This window comes from Anomaloglossus baeobatrachus, chromosome 7, assembly GCF_048569485.1.
Source record: "Anomaloglossus baeobatrachus isolate aAnoBae1 chromosome 7, aAnoBae1.hap1, whole genome shotgun sequence".
In the NCBI taxonomy this organism is placed as follows: Eukaryota; Metazoa; Chordata; class Amphibia; order Anura; family Aromobatidae; genus Anomaloglossus; species Anomaloglossus baeobatrachus.
In genome coordinates, this window is record NC_134359.1 from 132,566,987 (window position 1) to 132,583,821 (window position 16,835).

General features: G+C 51.4%; 1 protein-coding gene across 2 annotated transcripts in view; it reads right to left on the minus strand.

Annotated features, from left to right (window-relative positions):
• Positions 1-16,835, minus strand: part of MDH1B (malate dehydrogenase 1B) — a 107,308-nt gene that overhangs the window by 63,038 nt on the left and 27,435 nt on the right. For both annotated transcript variants that reach the window (XM_075319003.1, XM_075319004.1), the window contains exon 2: positions 15,118-15,230. In XM_075319003.1, the coding sequence (XP_075175118.1) occupies positions 15,118-15,230 (113 nt within the window). The remainder of the gene's footprint in view (positions 1-15,117; positions 15,231-16,835) is intronic.

Here is a 16,835-nt window from a genome sequence, read left to right on the forward strand (position 1 = left end):
GCTGCGTGTGACGCCGCAGGAACGAGGAAGCTCCCCTTACCTGCCTCCCGGCCGCTATGCGGAAGGAAGGAGGTGGGCGGGATGTTACGTCCCGCTCATCTCCGCCCCTCCGCTGCTATTGGGCGGCGTTTCAGTGACGTTTCAGTGACGTCGCTGTGACGCCGCACGGACCGCCCCCTTAGAAAGGAGGCGGTTCGCCGGTCACAGCGACGTCGCCGGACAGGTAAGTATGTGTGACGGCTGTGAGCGATGTTGTGCGGCACGGGCAGCGATATGCCCGTGTCGCGCAACAGATGGGGGCGGGTACCCACACTAGCGATATCGCGCCCGATATCGCAGTATGTAAAGTAGCCTTTAGGCCTCCTTCACACATCCATGTCTCCGGTATGTGTGACTTACATTTTCATGCATTCCGAAGCCTTAATATCAATGCGTCTGCGCACACATCAGTGTTTTCACCCAGGCTGTGTGTCCGATGAAGCACAAGCGTGTACGTGTGCTCCACACGGCAGCATGTCTATTTTTCTCCAACAGCACAGTTTTCACATGGACCACACACTAATGTGAGCCGTGTGACATCGGAGTCACACATACCAGAAAAAACAAGAGACATAAAAATAAAGAATTTTTATACTTACCTGTCTCCGATGCTGCTGTCGCTACCTCTGCTGTTGCTTCTGGGTCCCGCTCATTATGCTCATTGCATATTCACTGCATTGACCCAGAAGTGTGATGCCCTGGCCTATCAGGTCGTCACAGGGTATTGTGCAATCTGCCCTCCCGCACAGTATCCAACCTCCTTGGTTAACGGATCCCAGTCCTCCGGTGTTGTTAACAACTAGTCCAATTAAAATCCTAGGAACACTTCCCACTTGAACCTACCAGACACACCATTGGGGGGCCTGAAGGGAATAGGGCCGCCCACATGGGCAGTTGGTGAGGAGAAAGTGAGGACAGTGACAGTTGAGAGTTGAGAGGCGAGAGTGAAGGAGAGAGGAGGTGAAGTGGCTCTTATGAGGAGAGGCCACGGAGGAGAGCTCCTGTATACTAGGTGGCAGACGTTGATCTGGGCCTGGTAGGAGCTGGAACGCGGTCTCAGGGGATAGTGTCAGGGGGCACGGACTGCTGAGGAGGGCAGCCGGCGGCCTTGAGCTATCACCGGGCAGGGGCCATGGCACGACAGGGTACGTGGACCCTAGGCTGGAAAGTAGCTTCACGCGTTCCAGTAATTTACCCAACGAGGGTGAAGACTTCAAGTGTCATCCCCAACCCGCTCCAAAATCGGGCTACTAGCGCAACGATGGGATAGGACTTTCCCACTACAGTCCAAAGAAATCCTACGGGTGAACCCTGAGAGCAAGCTCACTCCATTAGCCATATGGGTGAGCGGGACCCGGAGAGTTTCATACCGACGGGTCCAATCGAGACTAAGGTGCCAGGGATAGGGCCACAGACCAACAACAACACCAGGGGCACAGATCCAGGCGTGCTCCCCGCAGACTACGGTGGTGCTCAGAACTTTGGTTTACAAGCTGTCGGTGTGGTTATTCTGGGACTGAGTGAGTACATTGGAAACCCCCTGCACCTATCCCCCAACGGCACCCGAACACCATCTATCACTAACGGGCCCCGGGACACCAACTCCCTACACACGGAGGGGTTAAACATCAGGCTGCCGCACCATCGTCACCGGGCTCCCCAACGGCAGCGGTGGTCCCTCACATTACCATGCACCGTGGGTGGCGTCACAAACTTTCCAAAATCCCCTTGTACATATCTCCCCCCTTTCTTTTAATCAAGTGGCCGCGCAACCCCTTGGGTCCGGAGACCCCTCGAGCCACCGCGGATCCGGATCCGAGCTGCGGCAGCAGCCCGGCTGCCCGCCCGGGGGTGGTACACCTCGAAAAACCTGGCGTCACGAACAGATACGAGCAGGACCCACTTACATGGGTGACGTGCGCCTTGAAAGCCGAAGACCGCAAGTCAAAATTCTGTTTCCCGCCAATTCCGCCATTTTCCATCATCTTTTCACGCCAAAATCCCGTCTTCTCGGAGAAAGCGCGCAAAGATTAAGCTCCACCCCTTGTCTTCCTGAAGAGGCCAGAACCGGAAGTTCCCAGAGGGCTACGGTCAGCGAGAGAGTGCTGCAAAAAGACCGAGGGGGCACGCAGAGATGTCGGCTATGGATGATGGGAATGTGGCGGCACTTCCTTTGCCTGACCAAGGTAACAATGGACGGCGGACGCCGCTCCGGTCGCATGAGCAGTGGCGCCGAGAGTGGAGGCGGTTGTTCCCATCATGTCCATAACCTTGACATATGTACCGGGCGCGGCCTGTCTCCCGCAGTATGACGGCAAACCCAATGCCCTACAGGGGTTTAAGCGAAAAATCTGCAATGTTCTGGACATGTATGCTTTGAATGGGCGGCAGCGGGCATCGGTGGTACTGGGGCAGTTGACCGATGCCGCCGAGTTGGAAATGGAGACGTTGACTGAGGCTGACCGGACGTCCGTAGCCGCCATTTTCAGGAGGCTGGGAGCTGCGTTTGAAACCCGCACGGAAGCGGAGCTCAGAATGAGATTTTACAGCTGCAAGCAACGACCCCAGGATAGCATTCGAGCTTACGTCCTGAAATTACAAGCAGCGCTGCGGACCCTGAGACTGACCAATGACATCAGAGAACCAGAAGGGAACAAGATGCTGGTGGAGCAGTTCCTACAGGGCCTCGGGTCGGTTGAGGACCGCAAACAGCTCCGGCTATGGGTTTTCGAGCATACTGACCTGGACTTTGCTACCCTGAAAGAACGGGCGATTAAGGCCCTGCAGCCCCCGGAGGCTCCTGACTCCCCACTCCCAGCTTGGCAAGCTGAGGCCTCCCCGGCACAAGTAAAACCCCCTGCCCTGGCCCTGTCTGCAACGACTCCCTTGGCCGCAATTGGGAGCGGAGCACCCGATTTATCTACTAAAGTGCAACAACTAACTGAAGACATCGCCCGGATCCTAGAAGCCATGCAACTGAAGCCAAAGACCACCCTGTCAAGAGAGATTCAACTGGCGGATTGCCCAGAGGATGTCCCGTGGATGAGGAAGCGGACCTCCGCGTACAAAGGACAAGGCAGCAGCCGGTATGATCCACCTGTTTGTTATAAATGCAACAAGACCGGCCACTACGCACGAAGCTGTCCTTTAAACGAGCAGCCCCTGGGGCCAAGGGCCAGTGCCCCAGGAATAAACTGTCAAGGCCCAGCAGCCTGGAGAGCGCGGTATGTTGGGGGATGGCCCATTGTCTCCATTACATTGGATGGGATCCCCACATCTGCACTTTTCGGCACCGGCTCCCAGGTAACAACCATCCTATATCTACTCTATAAGAAGTTCTGGCTTGATGATGACTTGATGTCCCCAGATGACAGTTTGACTATCTATGCTGTCAATGGATTACCTGTGACTCAAATTGGGTTCAAGGAGCTGACCATAAAGGTGGGCCGAGTAGAATTAGTCAGACAAGGCGTGATAGTAGTACAAAATGACCCTAGTGGTTGGAACACGAAGATTATTTTGGGGACAAATGTCATTGAGAATTGCATGAGTGAAGTGTTGGTCTTGCTTCAACAGCTGTCTGAGACTGCAGGAGCGGGGCCACAGAGGGCCCTACAATGTGAGATCCGAGCCCTCTTGCAGCGGCAACAGGTAAATCTCTCTGGAGGTGAGAAATGTGGTGTACGGGTCATGGACGCAGCTCCCCTCATAGTACCCCCACGAAGTGAAATGTTGATATGGTGCAGGGCAGCTATAGGCTCCCGGGGACAGGGTTACCAGGCAGTGGTAGAACCACTACACTCAGAACATTGGCCCACGGTGTTCACGGCCAGAGGGGTAGTTGATGTCCAAAAGGGGAGAGTGCCCGTGCGAGTACTAAACTGTGGGGAGGAGGAGGTCATATTGCCCCGCTACACCACCATAGCCAAGCTGTTTACAGTAAATGCAGACGAGATTCATGCAACAGGGTCCTCAAATGAGCAGAGTCCACACAGTGTTGATTCCCAGGGTCCGGTAGAGAAGTGGTGTCAGGAGCTACATGTAGGCACCGACTCTACACCCACACATCATAAACAAGGGGTTTACAGAGTGGTCAGGGAATATGAGCAGGTTTTTAGCAAGCACGCACTGGATTTTGGGTGGATTAATGGGGTACAGCACCACATACCCACTGGTACACACCCAAATATTAATGAAAGGTACAGGCCCATGCCACCTGCCCATTATCAATGTGCCAAGGATATGCTCAGAAGCATGAAGAAAACAGGAGTGATCAGTGATACCGTGTTTCCCCGAAAGTAAGACCCCCCCGATTGTAAGGCAGGGTAGCGGGGGTGCCCGGGGAATGTAAGGCCGCCTATGGGTGGTGGTCGCGGCGTAATGTATACCTCCTCCGGTGAATGGCCCCCGCAATCTCGCCGGCCTGCGGCGCGTCCCGGGTCAACGCTCTTCCTGCTTGATGCTGATTGGCCGATCAGCCTGTTCGTCACAGGCTCCCTGCTGGCCATCAGCTCGAGCTGTGATTGGCCAGTCAGCCGGCTCGCAGCTGATTGGCCGAATCAGCCGCGACGTCACCGCCTGCAGGCTCGCTCCCATTGGTCCAGCGTCCCCGGCGTCCCCGGCAGAAGGAAAGTAACGGTAAGTTCCGAAACTCTCTCTCTGTGTGTGTACGGTATGTGTATGGGGGCTGTATGTGTCAGAGTGTGTGTGTGTACGGTACCGGTACGATATGTGTGTGGGTGCCGTGTGGGTCTGTACCGGTACCGTATGTGTCAGTGTGTGTGGTGGCAGAGTGGGGGGCAGAACCACTGTATGGGGAGGCTGCAGGGGGGAGGATGGGGTGGATTCCGGACTCTCAAACAATGGGGAGGCTGCAGGGGGGAGGATGGGGTGGGTGGATTCCGGACTCTCAAACAATGGGGAGGCTGCAGGGGGGAGGATGGGGTGCATGCCGTACTCTCAAACAATGGGGAGGCTGCAGGGGGGAGGGGGGAGGGGGAAATTGTTTATTTTTTTTTTCCAATGTAAGGCCTCCCCCGAAAGTAAGGCAGGGTGGGACTTTTGGGGGTAAAATTAATGTAAGACAGGGCCTTACTTTCGGGGAAACACGGTAGCTGTAGTCCCTGGGTCGCCCTGCTAGTGCTTGTGAAGAAAAAGGATGAGAGACTTCATAGAGGTGTGGCGCAGAAACTGTGGCCCCTGTGCCTTAAGCCTGCTTTACACGTTGCAATTAGTTGTACAATCGCATTTGCGATGTGACACGCCCAGGTTGCATACGAGATCTTAAGAGATTGCACGTAGGTCGTTCACTTGCTGTCACACGTGCGTTAGTAGTCTATGTTAAATTGATCAATTTTGTGTGCGATCCTAGATCATGTGTTCTGTGACGTATGCATTGGGTACCTTTTTTTTTTTTTATATTTATTGACTTGCCAAGCGTGTGTAATGTGTAGGGATGCGTTTTTACTATGTCATCTGCCATTCAGCTCTGCTACATGGCCGCTGACAGCAGACACAGACAGCCATGTAGCAGAGCTGAATGGCAGATGACAGCAGACACAGACAGAGCCGCACGATCAGAATGAACTCGGGTTAAGTTCACCCGACTTCATTGTCATGCTGCGGCTCTGTCTGTGTCGCGTCCTGATTAGCGGTCACCTGTGAAGGGCTCACCGGTGACCGCTAATCCCCTGAGTAACTGAATTGAGCAGCCCTCTCTCATACATATACTCACTGATCCCCGGCGCGGCGCTGCACAGCATTCACACTGCTCCGGCGGCTTTTACTATTTTGAAAAAGCCGGCCGCCCATTAAACAATCTCATATCCCCTGCTTTCCCCGCCCACCGGAGCCTATGATTGGTTGCAGTGAGACACGCCCCCACGCTGAGTGACAGGTGTCTCACTGCACTCAATCACAGCAGCCGGTGGGCGTGTCTATACTGTGCAGTGAAATAAATAATTAAATAATTAAAAAAAAACGGCGTGCGGTCCCCCCCAATTTTAAAACCAGCCAGATAAAGCCATACGGCTGAAGGCTGGTATTCTCAGGATGGGGAGCTCCACATTATGGGGAGCCCCCCAGCCTAACAATATCAGCCAACAGCCGCCCAGAATTGCCGCATACATTATATGCGACAGTTCTGGGACTGTACCCGGCTCTTCCCGATTTGCCCTGGTGCGTTGGCAAATCGGGGTAATAAGGAGTTATTGGCAGCCCATAGCTGCCACTAAATCCTAGATTAATCATCTCAGGCGTCTCCCCGAGAAACCTTCCATGATTAATCTGTAAGTCACAGTAAATAAACACACACACCCGAAAAAATCCTTTATTAGAAATGAAAAACACAAACATATACCCTGGTTCACCACTTTAATAAGCCCGAAAAAGCCCTCCATGTCCGGCGTAATCCATGGACCTCCAGCGTTGCTTCCAGCTCTGCTGCATGGAGGTGACCGGAGCTGATGAAGACACCGCCGCTCCTGTCACCTCCACGCAGCAACTGAAGACAGCCGCGCGATCAGCTGAGCTGTCACTGAGGTTACCTGGATCCAGCGGTGGATGCAGCGGTGGCCACGGGTAACCTCAGTGACAGCTCAGCTGATCGTGCTACTCACTGCCGCTCCTGTCAGCTCCACGCAGCAACTGTGGTGAGTAGCGCGATCAGCTGAGCTGTCACTGAGGTTACCCGCGGCCACCACTGTATCCAGTGACAGCGGGTAACCTCAGTGACAGCTCAGCTGATCGCACAGCTGTCTTCAGTTGCTGCGTGGAGGTGACCGGAGCGGCGGTGTCTTCAGCAGCTCCGGTCACCTCCATGCAGCAGAGCTGGAGGCGACGCTGGAGGTCCGTGGATTACGCCGGACATGGAGGGCTTTTTCGGGCTTATTAAAGTGGTGAACCAGGGTATATGTTTGTGTTTTTTATTTCTAATAAAGGATTTTTTCGTGTGTGTATGTTTATTTACTGTCACTTACAGATTAATCATGGAAGGCATCTTGGGGAGACGCCTGACATGATTAATCTAGGATTTAGTGGCAGCTATAGGCTGCCAATAACTCCTTATTACCCCGATTTTCCAACGCACCAGGGCAAATCGGGAAGAGCCGGGTACAGTCCCAGAACTGTCGCATATAATGTATGCGGCAATTCTGGGCGGCTGTTGGCTGATATTGTTAGGCTGGGGGGCTCCCCATCATGTGGAGCTCCCCATCCTGAGAATACCAGCCTTCAGCCATATGGCTTTATCTGGCTGGTTTTAAAATTGGGGGGGACCGCACGCCGTTTTTTTTAATTATTTAATTATTTCACTGCACAGTATAGACACGCCCACCGGCTGCTGTGATTAGGTGCAGTGAGACACCTGTCACTCAACGTGGGGGCGTGTCTCACTGCAACCAATCATAGGCGCCGGTGGGCGGGGAAAGCAGGGAATACGAGATTGTTTAATGGGCAGCCGCCTTTTTCAAAATAGTAAAAGCCGCCGGAGCAGTGTGAATGCCGTGCAGCGCCGCGCCGGGGATCAGTGAGTATGAGAGAGGGGGTAAGAGGGATAGACTGACATGGACAGAGAGAGAGGGACAGAGATAGTGACCGACTTACAGAGATTAGTGAATGACAGACATTGTGAGGCGCTTCAGAACGCAGCTGTTCAGCTGCGTTCTGAAGCGGACCTTTTTTAAGCTGCGATGCAGAGCACACACCTGCGCACATAGCCTCAGACACCAAAATCGTATGAGGGATGTCACACATTTCAATTGACTAGGTTCGTGCAACAAAACGTTCAATTCTAGACAAAGATACGATGTGTTTGCGATCAACGGTTTTGCGTTCAATCCTGATCGCACTTAGGTGTCACACGTAGATACCTCAGAAACGATGCCGGATGTGCGTCACTTACAACTTGACCCCAACGACGGATTGTGAGATATATTGAAGCGTGTAAAGCGGGCTTTACGAAGACAAGATGGTACCAGTCAGCGTGCAACCCTCCAACCGATTGTCACCAAACAACCTCTGGAGATCGTGGCATTGGATCACGTTAAATTGACCCCCAGAAGAAGTAGGTACACGCATGCGCTCACAATGGTTGATCACTACTCCCGTTTCCTGGTAGTGGTATACGTGAAAGATTTGACTGCCAGTACCGCGGCAAAGGCATTCCAGGCCCATTTCTGTAGGCCGCATGGGTACCCAGACCGGGTTTTGACCGATCAGGGCCCTGCGTTTGAAGCTGAGATTTTTCAAGAGTTCTGCAGCCTATATGGATGCAAGAAGATCCGCACCACTCCCTATCATTCGCACACTAACAGGATGTGTGACAAGATCAACCATCTGGTGATCAATTTGTTGTAAACCGTCCCTCTTGAGGACCGGAATAGATGGCCCGAGAAGCTGACAGATTTGATCGACATGTACAATAACGTCCCAGTAGGGTCTACCAAGTGCAAGCCAGCTTACCTGGTGAGGGCTCATCTGGGGAGACTCCCGGTAGACTTAGAAATGGAGGTGGAGTTACCTGAAACTCCCGCATCTGGAGAAGATTGGGACTCACGTCGCCAAGCTCAATACAAACAGATTCAGAAATTCGTCGAAGAAAGCTTGGAGCGGCAAGAAAGGAATTTTAATAAGCAGGCTAAAGCAGCCCCCTTCGCCTCTGGTGAGGTCGTGTTGAAGAGAAAAAGGAAGCAGCACAAGTTGGACGACCAGTGGGAGCGAGAGCTGTATGTGATACAGCCTTCCAATTTCGGCAACCAAAAGACTTGTCTGATTAGCAAAGATGATGGGCGAACTGTAGCTGCGGTGTCCAGAGATCATCTGAAGAAGTGCCCAGAACCTCTAAAAAGAGCAGAAGAACCTCAGCCCCAGCCTCCTGTGAGAGAGGAAAGAAAGAGGGTGATTCACACTATTCTAGGTGATTTTCCAGAGGATTGGCCAATGCAGAATGGAGCAGTAATTGTCCCTGTGTTAACATTCCCACAACCCGAGGAGGAACCAGAGCAGGAAAGGCTTACTGACGCTGCACCCACTCCAACACCTAGAGTACGGACAGTCCCCTTTCCACACACACGTAGGGTTCTGCCAGTTATACCCAACATGGGGGCCGAGGGACCCGTAGAGAGTGTAGATGCTTCCCTAGAAAGAAGCAAGAGCCCAGAACTGAGGAGGTCGACCCATGCAAACTTTAGTCAACCTCCACAGAGGTACAGGGAAGAATGTTAAATGCTACAGTACTAACATTTGCAATGCCATAGAATGTTAGGTATCGGTGTTTCGTTTATTATTTTCCACAGTTTGTTATTTTTCATATAGAAAATGTTAGTGAATCAACCAGTTTTAAGGAAAACAGTGAAAGTTACCTGATTTTCTAAAAAAAAATTGCCAAAGTGTGTACCCAGGTACATGGACTCCTTTACAAGGTTTTATATATTTTAAGTAAAAATGGACCACGGTCACAGGACTGGCGTGACCAACACAAACTTGTGTCTTGTATAATAGTTGCACCTCCTGCGCCAGCCAGAGTCGTCAAAATCACCACACTCGGGACCTTAACCCGGTCAGAGACACTTTAGGTTTCCAGGGGGAACAGGTTGTTTGGTGGCGGGTTATTGGGATCCGGGACGTTGGGACAGAGGCACGTGTGACTGCATTAATCTGCGAGTGACAAGCTGAGATAGCTTGGAGTGCCCATACGGCTGCGAATGCCGGAGCAAAGGACGCGCCAATAGCTTCATAGATGGATTTCAACCAGATCTCCATCTGTCTGTCAGTGGCATCTTTGAGTGAAGCCCCATCTTCCACTGCAACTATGGATCTAGCCGCCAGTCTAGAGACTGGAGGATCCACCTTGGGACACTGAGCCCAACCCTTGACAATGTCAGGGGGGAAGGGATAACGTGTGTCCTTAAGGCGCTTAGAAAAGCGCTTATCTGGACAAGCTCGGTGTTTCTGGACTGCCTCTCTGAAGTCGGAGTGATCCAGAAACGTACTCATTGTACGCTTGGGAAACCTAAAATGGAATTTCTCCTGCTGAGAAGCTGACTCCTCAATTGGAGGAGCTGGGGGAGAAAGATCCAACACCTGATTGATGGACGCTATAAGGTCATTCACTATGGCGTCTCCTTCAGGTGTATCTAGGTTGAGAGCGGCCTCAGGATCAGAATCCTCATCTGCCACCTCCGCTTCATCCTCTAGAGAGTCCTCCTGCTGAGACCCTGAGCAGTGTGATGAAGTCGAGGGAAGCTTCCAGCGAGCCCGCTTAGGCGGTCTGGGACTGCGGTCCGTGTCAGAGACCTCACCTTGGGACCTATGAGTCATCCCAGGAGCACTTTGCTGCTAGAACCGAGCGGGGCCTGGGGTCAATGATTCAACAGTGCCCGGGGCCTGTGTTACCGGCCTGGACTGCAAGGCTTCTAGTATCTTAGCAGACCATTTATCCATACTCTCAGAAAGTTTGTCAGCGAATACTGCAAACTCCGTCCCTGTCACCTGGACAGTGGTAGCAGGTGGTTCCACTTGGGCCACCAGTGGCAGAGGCTCCGGCTGAGTAAGTGCCACAGGGGCCGAGCATTGCACACAATGAGGGTAGGTGGAACCTGCCGGTAGCATAGCCGCACATGAGGTACAGGTTGCAAAGTAAGCCTGTGCTTTGGCACCCTTGCTTTTTGCGGACGACATGCTGTTGTCTCCTCTGAGTACAATCCGGGAGGGTATATAGCCAAAAACCAACAGTGCGACCGTACAGAGTAAATGTATAGCATATAAGCATATATATATATACACTTCGGCACCCAGGGGGGCCAGCACCTAGAAACAGGTGCGGCTTACCGACCGCCCAAAGCGGTTGTGTGACCACCAGATTCCCTGCCTGGGCCTCCCAGAGCCGTGTTGTCTCTCCTCTCCAGCTTCAGAAGTGCTGACAGGAATGGCTGCCGGCGTTCTGTGAGGAGGAGGGGGCCGTGGGCGTGCCCTAGAAAGTGCGGGAATCTGGTGCCCCACGGTGCTCAGTGAGGGGGGAGGAGGATACAAAGTATGCTCCAGCCCTCAGCGCTGACGTCCAGTACAGCGTCCCTCCCTTCCCCTGACTGGCAGGCCCGGGGGCGGGAATATGCGGTACTAGGCCGCAGAAGCCGGGGACTAAAGTTATAAGCGCGGCCGGCAAACAAGCGCGGTCAGCGCGGTAGTCCCGGCGCACTAACACACCCAGCAGTGCTGCAGCGTGTATGACACAAGCGCTCCATGCACCGTCCCCAAGGGGACACAGAGTACCTCACAGTAGCAGGGCCTTGTCCCTGACGATACCCAGCTCCTGTCCAGCAGATTCCCCAGGAGCTGCGGAGGGAGCACGGTCCCAGTGCCTGGAGACCGATTAGGATCCCACTTCACCCAGAGCCCTTAAGGGATAGGGAAGGAAAACAGCATGTGGCTCCTGCCTATGTACCCGCAATGGGTACCTCAACCTTAACAGCACCGCCGACCAGAGTGGGGTGAGAAGGGAGCATTCCGGGGGCCCTGTTATGGGCCCTCTTTTCTTCCATCCGATATAGTCAGCAGCTGCTGCTGACTAAATTGTGGAGCTATGCGTGCATGTGTGCCTCCTTCGCACAAAGCATAAAAACTGAGGAGCCCGTGATGCACGGGGGGGTGTATAGGCAGAAGGGGAGGGGCTTTACACTTTTAAGTGTAATACTTTGTGTGGCCTCCGGAGGCAGAAGCTATACACCCAATTGTCTGGGTCTCCCAATGGAGCGACAAAGAAAGGTTGTTTGGTGGCGGGTTATTGGGATCCGGGACGTTGGGACTGGACTGTCGCAGGAAGGGGATGCAAAGGAGTAGGTTGAGCCTCCGTTACCAGTAAAACCGGTAGCGTCCCACCGGTGGGCGATGAACTCTAAAGTAGTATTTTAGTAACGTTAAGTGCAATACCTCCCCTGTGTGGGATGGACCCGTTAAAATAAAAACATGTTAATTTATTTTCTTTTCAGTTCCAGCAAAACAAAATAAACCTCTGCCATCCTGTAGCTCGCGGACGAGCTACTTTTAACCAAGGGGGAATGTGACGCCCTGGCCTATCAGGTCGTCACAGGGTATTGTGCAATCTGCCCTCCCGCACAGTATCCACTCTCCTTGGTTAACGGATCCCAGTCCTCCAGTGTTGTTAACAGCTAGTCCAATTAAAATCCTAGGAACACGTCCCACTTGACCCTACCAGACACACCATTGGGGGGGCCTGAAGGGAATAGGGCGGCCCACATGGGGGGCTGGTGAGGAGAAAGTGAGGACAGTGACAGTTGAGAGTTGAGAGGCGAGAGTGAAGGAGAGAGGAGGTGAAGTGGCTCTCGTGAGGAGAGGCCACGGAGGAGAGCTCCTGTATACTAGGTGGCAGACGTTGGTCTGGGCCTGGTAGGAGCTGGAACCTGGTCACAGGGCATAGTGTCAGGGGGCATGGACTGCCGAGGAGGGCAGCCGGTGGCCTTGAGCTATCACCGGGCAGGGGCCACGGCACGACGCGATACGTGGACCCTAGGCTGGAAAGTAGCTTCACGCATTCCAGTAATTTACCCGACAGGGGTGAAGACTTCAAGTGTCATCCCCAATCCGCTCCAAAATCGGGGTACTAGCGCAACGATGGGATAGGACTTCCCACTACAGTCCAAAGAAATCCTACACGTGAACCCTGAGAGCAAGCTCACTCCGTTAGCCTAATGGGTGAGCGGAACCCGGAGAGTTTCATACTGACGGGTCCAATCGGGACCAAGGTGCCAGGGATAGGGCCACAGACCAACAACAACACCAGGGGCACGGATCCAGGCGTGCTCCCCGCAGACTACGGTGGTGCTCAGAACTTTGGTTTACAAGCTGTCGGTGTGGTTATTCTGGGACTGAGTGAGTACTTTGGAAACCCCCTGCACCTATCCCCCAACGGCACCTGAACACCATCCATCACCAACGGGCCCCGGGACACCAACCCCCTACCCACGGAGGGGTTAAACATCAGGCTGCCGCACCATCGTCACCGGGCTCCTCAACGGCAGCGGTGGTCCCTCACATTACCACGCACCATGGGTGGCATCACAAACTTTCCAAAATCCCCCTGTACATATCTCCCCCCTTTTTTTATTGAGTGGCCGCTCGACCCCTCGGGTCCGGAGACCCCTCGAGCCACCGCGGATCCGGATCCGAGAGGCGGCAGCAGCCCGGCTGTCCGCCTGGGGGCGGTACAGAAGTAACAGCAGCAAAGCAGACAGCAGCACCATGGACAGGTATGTATATACTATCTCATGGTGTCCATGTGCTATCTGGATGTCACACAGATAGCACAGGGACAGCATATATAAAACACACACGGCCACACGTACCTTCACCATGGCCCGTGAACGTGTGTTTTTCGTGGACGTGTGAAAAAGGCCTGAGATACATTTTTTGAGTTTACAAAGTATTCCAAACTCACTTTTGGCAAAAGTTAGATAGAACCACGCTCACTGGGACTTATCAGTAACAGCTGCCATCTCCTATCTCAGTAATGGCAAAGTCTTCACCGAATACAGATTTTACCTGTTTTTTTCAATTTTGATAATGACTGATGAATTCTGACAGAGGATGAAGCTGATTTGTCTGATAAGATATATTACAAAGTTGCTTATCTTCATGTGTACTATTGATTTATGAAATAAGAATTAAACCGACGGTTACGCTTTAAACCCAGCTTCAATCATTAGCAACACTTAGAAAATGATGGTTCAATAAGAAGATTCTTTTTGTTATATTCATTTCATCGCCAGATTCTGAATTTCATCACATCTTCAGAGCAGTATGCCAGTTTATAAGCCAATTACCAAAGGTTTGCGGTCCATTCGTAGCCCATGAGATGCTGCACAGAGTGACTTCAGCTAAAAACACGACACACCTGGACATTTCAGAGACGTTCTGAAATATGTTCTTGATTACACTAGTATCATGTCCAAGTGTTATTAATTTCCATTAATTGTTTTTGGCCCAGTAGGGTACATTTGATTTTTATGTTGTAACTAACAATCCATTGGAAACCTCATCTATTCCAATCCATTATTGCCTGTAGATACTAAAGTTACTGACATTTGCACAGGACAGCCCTGTGTGTCTTCAGAAAAAATCTAGGAACCCCAGCAATTACAATCTGAGGAGTGCCACCACCATTGTCCATATCAAATAGAGACCATGAAAACTGCTTGTTCCGCTGAGAGTTTACGGTGATTAGTACTCATGGTCAGTCACAGCACAGCCGTAGAGCCTCCTGATTACCAGTGTTAGATACCGAGGCTCTGACAACACCGGAGGGGGTTAGGGATGTCACACACACTCACATGTGGCCCAGCGATGCCTCCAAAGTCGTGTTCACGTACCAAGACCCCTAATCAGTCAGCTCTAGCTAGATAACACAAGCACTAACAACATAACATTTTAGTTTTATCTATTGTAACAAGGTCTTGCTGGCTGGGCAATGGCATGACCATTTTCTATATTAATAGGAGCATGGTGTGCATCACCAAATAGGTGGCACCCAATCCTATCTGTCTCTGAACTATTGCTAGTTATTGCATTGTATACTGCTCTTGGTGTCACCTTTTCCGAAAGCTATTCTGATACCCGACCCTGCACGTTTCCTTCTCCTATACAGTTTAACCCTCGGATGATTACTTGGACTTCACCCTCAACTGTGTGACTTTTCTTTTGTCTGCAGGTTCTGACTTTATTTAGGCTCCTTTAATTTAAAAGGCTACCCCCTGACCTCATGCTAGATTGTTAATCATCACACTGCCAATATGCTGCACTGGACAGCAGCTTCTCTAGTGATCTCTGCCGTATCTAGTAGCGGCCATATGTAAACTGGGTACAGAGCGGATCACCACCTCTCAATCCCACTCTTTCGTGACCACTCCAGGGATCTGCAGATCAGCTCCTCTTTATCTGAATGCATATTTACAGCATTTCTTACCTGTCATGCATTTTGCTGCAAATTTGTACGCTATTTCCACAACTAGTAACCAGTACAGAATACAATTTTAAATAGATACTGAAAAAAACTTGGGGACTTCATACCTCCCAGTTATCGGGATGTTGTGTAATTTTGTGTATTCTGAAGTTCGGCAGGTTTTTCTGAAGATAATCTGCAAGAAGTTCAGCTTTGGCATAGTAGGGACAGTCTGCCCTTCCTGTGTTCAAAGAAACATTAAATTAGAGAAAAAAATGAATTAATACTTAATAGAAGAGTAGAGAAACATACAAGTGCATCTCAATAAATTAAATATCATCAAAAAGGTAATTTATTTCAGTAATTTAATACAAAAAGGGAAACACATATATTATATAGAGTCATTACACACAGAGGGATTGTTACGTCACCACCGGAGTCCTCTACAGCGACTTCTGCTCCGATCGCCAGGCGACGCCGTGTTCCTGCCGTGGATGGTGATGGGAGAGGAGTCGATGCCAGCCGCGCCGATGGGCGCAGGCTCCGATCATCCACTGGGCGGGGTTATCTTGGGATCTGCAGTACCACTGGCTGACTGTGGGTGGCGTGTGTCTTCCAGCTGAAGTTGCCAGCGTTTAGCTACAGCCAATGGGAAGACACCACACCCTTCTTTGTTCCCATCCTGTCTGCTGACCTCTGCCAGAGATAGTTCTGATTTCCTGGCTCCTGATCTGCCCTATTCTGCTTTGTGATTCCTGTGTGCTGACTTCTGCGTATTTTTCTGACTACCCTTCTGCCTGCTGTTTTTGTACCTCGCTGCCCGATCCGGATTTGACCTCTGCTACATTTTCTGATTACGTCCTTGCCTGCAGATTCTGTCCCTGTTCTGCTATTCCTGGTTTGACCCTGCCTGACAACTACTCTCATCGGACTGCAGCCTTCCACAGGTAGTGATCTCCAGGGCCCTGTGTAATTCCAAACCCCTGTATAGGGGTTAAAGGGTTTCAGGGTTCTGGGGGTCCTGCTTGGTGAGTGGCTTCCCTCTAGCCTGTCCATTACATCCCATCTGAGTCTGTTGATCCAGGCAGGCGTTATAGGGATCTATTGCAAGTGTTTATTTCTGTTAATGTTGATGATTATGGCTTACAGCCAATGAAAACGAAAAAGTCATTATATCAGAAAATTAGAATATTATATAAGACCAACTGAAAAAATTATTTTAAACTGAGAGATGTTGGCGCCTACTGAAAACTCTGTACAGTAAATGCACTCAATACTTGGTCGGGGCTCCTTTTGCATGAATTACTGCATCAATGCGGCGTGGAATAGAGGCGATCAGCCTGTGGCACGGCTGAGGTGTTATGGAAGCCCAGGTTGCTTTGATAGCAGCGTTCAGCTTGTCTGCATTGTTGGGTCTGGTGCCTCTCATCTTCCTCTTGACAATACCCCATAGATTCTCTATGGGGTTTAGGTCAGGCGAGTTTGCTGACCAATCAAGCACAGTGATATTGTGGTTATTAAACCAGATATTGGTACTTCTGGTAGTGTGGACAGGTGCCAAGTCCTGCTGGAAAATGAAATTTCCATCTCCAAAAAGCTTGTCGGCAGAGGAAAGCATGAAGTGCTCTAATATTTCCTGGTAGATGGCTGCGCTGACATTGGTCTTGATAGAATACAGTGGACCTACACCAGCAGATGACATGGCTCCCCAAACCATCACTGATTGTGGAAATGTCACACTAGACCTTAAGCAGCTTGGATTATGGCCTCTTCACTCTTCGAGACTCTGGGACTGCGATTTCCAAATGAAATGCAAAATTTACTTTCATCTGAAAACAACACCTTG